Below are 7,441 nucleotides of genomic sequence, written 5' to 3'. Positions count from 1 at the left end.
ATATATGGTGATCACAGTTTCTGCAAAGATGGATGAAAATCTTGATCGAAACATCAAGTGTGGAGAGTACCCATGTGTGAATCCATGCAGCCAGCAGATACACTTTCCCTGATTTTTGAAAAATAATTTGTCAACGAAGAAAAAAACACGTGAACACATTCTAAAAATAATAATGCTTCTTGGTTTCTTGTATATATACGCACGCCTCAGTGAATATCATGCATTGACTTTTTGTTTATTTATTTTGTGTCCTTGAGCAATGATTCATAATTAGTTTAATGGTGTGAGTATCTTTTGAATGATAAATGAGTAGGTCTCTTGTGAGACGGTCTCACGAATCTTTATCTGTGAGACAGGTCAACCCTACCGATATTCACAATAAAAAGTAATATTTTTAGTATAAAAGTAATGTTTTTTCACGGATGACCTAAATAAGAGACATGTCTCACACAAGTTTTTGTCATGATAAATATTGTATATTTTTTAATAAATTATTATTTCTAATAGCTCCCACTATTATCCTGACATTGATGGTAAAAATATCAAACTTGACCTAAAAAATAATACACAATATTAAATCCACTAAATCTTTTATTTCTTATTCTTAAATACATCAATCTGTCAGTTTTTAAATTGAAACAAATTACCAAAACAAAAAAGTCTTACGTATATACCTCATTATCAATAAATACTTAATTTAAAATGGTTTTCAAATGTTGAAATATTGTTGTCTCCACGTGAGGAAAAGTACCTACAAAAGGCCTCATTTCATTTGGGAGCATATATATATATAGAAATATGTTTAGTTCTTTCACGGCTTTTTAATTGAATTGCATCGAAAATTCTTGCATGAGAGTCGTCAACGCCAAAAAGAAAGCGTGCGTACACATAATCAATTTAAAGAAACGCGACAACGAGGACAAGAAGCAAAAACAGAAAAACCGGTAAAATTTAATTAATTGCATCTTTGAAATCAAGTTACACGATTAAACTCTATGCTAGCTAGTACAACATGTACAAGTAATCTATTTTATATTTTACACCGAACCTATCGCCAACGCTAGGCTAAATCCATTTCACAAGGGAGCATTTATTTGCAAGGTCAGTTTATTTATTTTAAAACCAGACATCTAATTGGCTGATAACATGATTAAAGCAATTTATAGACATGCATGCAAGTTGCGAAAACAAAAATTTAAATTTTCGTTTTCAAAATTAGAGCATACAGTTACGTAAAAATTGAACCCAAAATCATACAAGTTTTCAAACATCATCATTATCAACAGGTCATGTCATTGGTAATTTTTTGTTCTATTGACTTTTTAATTTCATGTCATTGGTAATTTTTTGTTCTATTGACTTTTTAATTTCTTTATATTTGTATTAACATCTCATAAATTTTATATACAAATTTTATTTATTATAATATTTAGACCACCAAGACAATCATATTATTTTGTTGTTGAAATGAGGGGGTGATATTTTTCAAAATAGATCTGACAGCTCATCCATGACTTTACTATGTTTTGGCTTACGTCAACACTAACGTGTGAAGTGGAACATTTCTTGAACGCCACCCGCCCCCTTCTATATATACCCGAGCCCCTTCACCCACATCTTCCTTAAATTAACCCAACAGACTCGCAAATTCTCCTTCCCGATTTTCATTCCTTTTCCCAACTCCAAAATTTTTTGAAGCTGAAAATGCCGAGAAAAGGTATGAGAAGCTTACTGTTTTCGCCGAAATCTTCTTTTTCCACCTCTCCATCTTCTGATCAATTATCTTCTCCTTCGCGGTTTGGATTTTCGCCGTCTCGTCCGAGTTTCTACGAGTCGGTGATGGCCCGGACGCTGGATATGGTGGAGCCGATGATCGTGAAATGGGACATTGAAGCCACTGCCTTCGGGCGAGTTACTTCTCTGTTCTACGATAACAGAAAAGAGGCTAAAGATTTCATCAAATGCGTCAAAAATTTGCACAGGGGAATGCAGTACCTGATCACCGAGGATTCCAAGTCTGAGAAATTGATTCGTGCGCAAACTTTGATGCAGATTGCTATGAAGAGGCTGCAGAAGGAGTTTTATCAGATTTTGTCGATGAATCGGGCTCATTTGGATCCGGAGTCGGTCTCCACTCGGTCTTCTAGCACCTCGATCGAATCCAGTGTGTCTGAATTCGAGGATAGTTACGACGATGATGATGAAGACGCCAGGGTTGCGAATGAGTCGTTATCTGAAGTTGAAGATGTCTCGATTGCGGTGATGTCGGATTTGAGATTGATTGCTGAGTGCATGATCTCGTCCGGTTACACGAAAGAATGCTTGAAAATATACAATATTCTTCGGAAATCTATTGTTGATGAAGGAATTTACAAGCTTGGTGTGAAAAAATTTACTTCTTCTGAAATCAATAAAATGGATTGGGACGCTCTGGAGTTGAGGATCAAGAATTGGCTAAACGCCGTGAAAACTGCAGTGAAGACTCTCTTCAATGGAGAGAAAATCCTCTGCGATGACGTGTTCGCGACTTCAGATTCCATCCGAGAGTCCTGCTTCGCAGAGATAACGAGAGAAGGAGCTGCGGTTCTTTTCGAATTTCCGGAAAATGTAGCAAAAAGCACCAAAACAGCGCCGGAAAAAGTGTTCCGCCTCCTCGACATGTACACCGGAATTGCCGACCATTGGCCGGAGATCGACTCCACTTTCTCATCCGAATCAACGGCGAGTATCAAACAACAGGCTCTCACGTCACTCATCAGGCTCGGACAATTCGTGCGAACCTCGTTCAGTGACTTGGAGTCAGCAGTTTCGAAAAGCTCGTCAAAATCGCCGACCACCGGCGCAGGGGTTCACAATCTGACCACCGAAGTGATGAATTATCTATCGATCCTCGCCGATTACAACAGCATTTTGACCGACATCTTCTCCGAAGCGCCGCCTTCTGATGAAACTCCGGCGACGGCGATTTCTCGAAAATTGTCGTGGCTTATTTCAGTACTCCTCCTCAAACTTGACGCAGAAGCAAAGAACTACAAGGATATTTCTCTCTCACATCTATTCCTAGCCAACAATCTTCAACACGTGGTGGTCAAAGCCCGAACCTCGAACCTGAAATATCTCCTCGGCGAGGTGTGGTTGACGAATCACGAAGCTAAGATCAAACAGTTGGCCGAGAACTATGAACGGCTAGGATGGAGCCACGTCGTCGACACACTCCCTTCCGAACCTACAGATGGCGGCACGTCCGAAAAAGTCATAGAAATATTCAAGAAATTTAGTAAGTCCTTTGACCAAGCATATAAAAATCAATCTGCGTGCGTGGTACCTGATAACCAGCTCCGAGATGATATCAAGATATCTATCGCGAGAAAGATATTTCAAAGATATCGCGAGTTTTACAATACTCATTCTTCGACAATACGAAGAAAGGAAAGTATCGTCCCAGTTGTCAGGTTTACCCCCGAGGATGTGGGGCATCACTTGTCCGATTTGTTCTTTGGGAATTCTGGGACAGGGCGTTTTTCGTCAATGGCGTCGGCAGAGTCGAGATTAACCTACAACGTCAACATGGGTTGTTTCAAGATTCTGAAATACATAATCTAGATAGGTTTTGAGCTCTCTGAGGAGAATTTAAATGAATCAAATTGATTTTATTTAATAAATAGGAGAAAACCAGAGCATATTATTGTTGATTTATTATTTTGAATCAGAATTATGATTCGTGATTTTTATATGAAGAATATGGTGATTCAAATAAAATATATATATATTTAGCTCATCTGAATTGTCTTTTCCATACTCCTGAACGTGAAATTATCTACATATAATTATAATTTACAGGAGGTGTGTGTGTGTGTGTGTTTTTTTTTTTTTTTTTTTTTTAAAGAGAAGATCAATTAGTATTAGAACTCCAATTTTGGTTTCAATGGATTTGTCTTCGATCGTATTTTGGTTAGCGAAAGGACTGAAAACACAAACAAGCGAGGACTTCGGCAATTATTTTACCATACATTTCGATGCATACATATATAATAAAATATATGTAAGTCCGAAATTGTGACTTACTGCTCATTTGGCTATAAAAACATGTGGTGTGTTTTTCATCAATTATTCGAGGAAATTAACCGTTGATGCTCAAGTTCAGGAAGATAGAAGTATAAGAAAGGTGTGAATGCTAGTGTTATTGATTTGTTTACAAAATATTATAATTTAAATACACTGTTTGGTTCGTGGATGAGACGATGAAGATTGCATAACATAATATTGATAAATCAATATACTTTGATAAGATAAATGTGTATGAAATTAATCGAACTTGGGCAAATCATTGAACAAAACGAATACGACTAATAAATAAATATCTTTTCATTTGTACCAAGTTATGCCTTATAAAATGATTAAATTTATAAACCATAAGAAGCGGAAAAAATAAAAGTGATAGTGTTTGAAAAAAAAGTGAAAAGCTAAATTTTTTTAAGCTAAAGTGTTTGGTAAATAATTAATTTTACTACTATTTTTTTAATAAAATAAAAATAGTCTTATTTATATAATACACCTCTCTTCGATATTTAATTTATTTATTAAAATATTATAATAATTTTCGAGAATCAAAATCACTATTAGACCAATTTTGAGACTTTGATTAAATCAAGTATAAACTAACGCAAAATATCAGATTAATAAACATATATACAAAAGTGGATTTTTAAATTTTCACTAAATAATCATCTAACTTTCGTAATTTTTATGTGATGTTAAGATTGGAATTTGGACCTAACTCAACCCCAAAAGCTAGTTCAAGGGGGGAGGATTGTCCAAGACCATATATACAACTCCCAGGTTATTTATCCAACTGATGTGGGACAATTAACAGTGATCGGTACGCTTATATATCAATTTTGTTGACGATGATATATAACATTATTAAAAACGAGTCTAAAATCAACCATTCATTCGGAGAAGTTAATTAATGAATAATAATTATTAAAAACGAGTCTAAAATCAACCATTCATTTGGAGAAGTTAATTAATGAATAATATACATCATTATTAAAAACGAGTCTAAAATCAGCCATTCATTCGGAGAAGTTAATTAATGAATAATATACATCATTATTAAAAACGAGTCTAAAATCAGCCATTCATTCGGAGAAGTTAATTAATGAATAATATACATCATTATTTAAAATACGGGTCTAAAATCAGCCATTCATTTGGAGAAATTAATTAATGAATATTAAAAGTTTTATAGCTATTTCAAACCAATGGGTCGCATGATGTATAAATTGTAATCAAGCTCTCCCTCAAATAATATCTTGTCTTTGAAAATTGTTGATAGTAAGATAAATGGTGACAGAGATGTCTCTTATTCAGTCGGTGGTCTGAATTACTGTTTATTTATGAGAAAAATATATATAATATAATAAAATAAAAAACTCAAACACAAATTTGGAGTTGAGAAAATTTCATTCTAATTATATAATCATGTTTTTTTTATTGTAAAATAAAATTAAATTTTATGAAAATATTTACAGATATATATATATATATATATATATATATATATATATATATATCTAATTGGAGCAATGCGTGTCCATTTCTGTGTATGTCTATATATATGGAAAACACTTGTGTGAGACGGTTTCATGATCAGTCGTATTTTGTGAGATGAATATTTTATTTGGATCATCCATAAAAAAATATTATTTTTTATGCTAAGAGTATTATTTTTATTGTGAATATCGGTAGGGTTGACCCGTCTCACAGATAAAAATTCGTGAGACCGTCTAATAAAAGATTTACTATATATATATATACACACACACAGAAACGGACACGCATTGCTGCAATTAAGGAGCAGTACTAATTGCAAATATAAAGTCAGTTTCGCCTAAATGCGACAACACTGAAATATACTGTGTGGTTTGGAAATGAAAATAATTCAACGAAAAATGAATGTCGATTTAAGCAATGAAGAACAATAAGTCTTTGAAAATATGATATTTCGACAGATTCTTTTATTTAATAATGGCAGTCCATAGCTAGTAAACAATGCAAACATAACAAATTGTTTCAAACTCTACTTTAATGTTCATTAAATTATAGGAATGCATGGATATAAATAAATTGTAATATAACATATTAGTTTATATATTATATTTTTGTGTGAAGTACATCGAATGTTAAATTATTTTTATATCTAAATATAATGTTTGATGGTTTATCTATTTTTTTAAAAATGGTATTTTAAAAAAAATTTGGTATGTCATGCAAGACCGAAATCTAATTGTTATTACATGGGACTATAGCTTTATATATAGTAAGTAGACATAATTTGGTATACGAGATATGGAAGGGATGATAAATAATCCTCTTATCATACGTTTTGTACCTTTTTAGAAAGCCTATGATAATATCATGGACTTTTGATAAATAACTTTATATAAAGATAAAATATCTCTTCTATTAGGTGTAATATTTTTAATTTAATGATAAAATACACTTCAAATCACTTAATTGCCCTCGATTTATAAAAATCATAAACCATATCTTCTCTCATATCATATAATATAATATATAAAATTAAGTAAAAATAAATAAATCATGCAAACACTGTCGGCTCATGAACAGATAAGAAATATATACTCAAGCAATAACTTTTAAATTATAAAATTTATTATTATAAGGTTAATTTTGTCGTTACAATTTAATATATAAATTTAATCACTCTTATTAAAAGCATACCAAACATTATATATAATATCCTACATCATATTTAAGGGTGGATACGGTACGGTATACCGTACCGAAAATATCGGTATGGAATTTTTCATACCGATACTGATACCGAAAATTCGGTATACCGCACATTCGGTATACCGAATTTTCGGTATAAAAAAAGTTCATACCGGTACCGTACCGACACCGAAAATTTTGTCGGTATACCGAAAACATTTAGGTATACCGACAATTTTTTCGGTATACCGAACATAAATTTTAAAAAAAAATTATTTTCGGTATTTCGGTATATACCGAAATACCAAAAAAAATATTTTGTTACCGATACCGAAAATTTCGGTAAGGTATCATACCGTACCGAAATTTTCGGTATACCAATTTTTTCGGTAAGTTAGGTATTTTTTCGGTACGGTTTTTCGGTATTTCGGTATTTATTCCCACCCCTAATCATATTTATCATTAACTTATCTTTATATTATATATCACATGTTTATCTTATCATGCGTACCAAACTATACCTAAGATAATTAATATATATATTGACAAGAATAAATATTTAAACACAAAAATCATATAATAACATCTCACAAGTTAATTTTGTGAGACATATTTCCAATCTGACTCAGTTCATGAAAAATAACTTTTTGTGTCAAAAATATTAATTTTCTATATAAATATAAATCGGTTCAACTCGTTTCAC

At 32.4% G+C, this 7,441-nt stretch overlaps 1 protein-coding gene across 1 annotated transcript; it reads left to right on the top strand.

Annotated features, from left to right (window-relative positions):
* The first annotated feature begins 1,537 nt into the window (after positions 1-1,537).
* On the top strand, positions 1,538-3,724 carry LOC140839859 (exocyst complex component EXO70H1-like). The gene has a single exon (XM_073206835.1). It carries the CDS (start codon positions 1,705-1,707, stop codon positions 3,601-3,603), a length of 1,899 nt encoding a protein of 632 aa, XP_073062936.1. The 5' UTR covers positions 1,538-1,704; the 3' UTR covers positions 3,604-3,724.
* Positions 3,725-7,441: the final 3,717 nt, after the last annotated feature.

The sequence above is a fragment of the Primulina eburnea genome, chromosome 8 (genome assembly GCF_022965805.1).
Source record: "Primulina eburnea isolate SZY01 chromosome 8, ASM2296580v1, whole genome shotgun sequence".
NCBI lineage: Eukaryota > Viridiplantae > Streptophyta > Magnoliopsida > Lamiales > Gesneriaceae > Primulina > Primulina eburnea.
Note: the sequence above shows the minus strand (reverse complement) of the source record. Positions and strands in the feature narration are given on the sequence as shown.

Excerpts from the sequence above, each read along its gene's own strand:
- LOC140839859 (XM_073206835.1), top strand. The coding sequence starts at position 1,705 with ATGCCGAGAAAAGGTATGAGAAGCTTACTGTTTTCGCCGAAATCTTCT.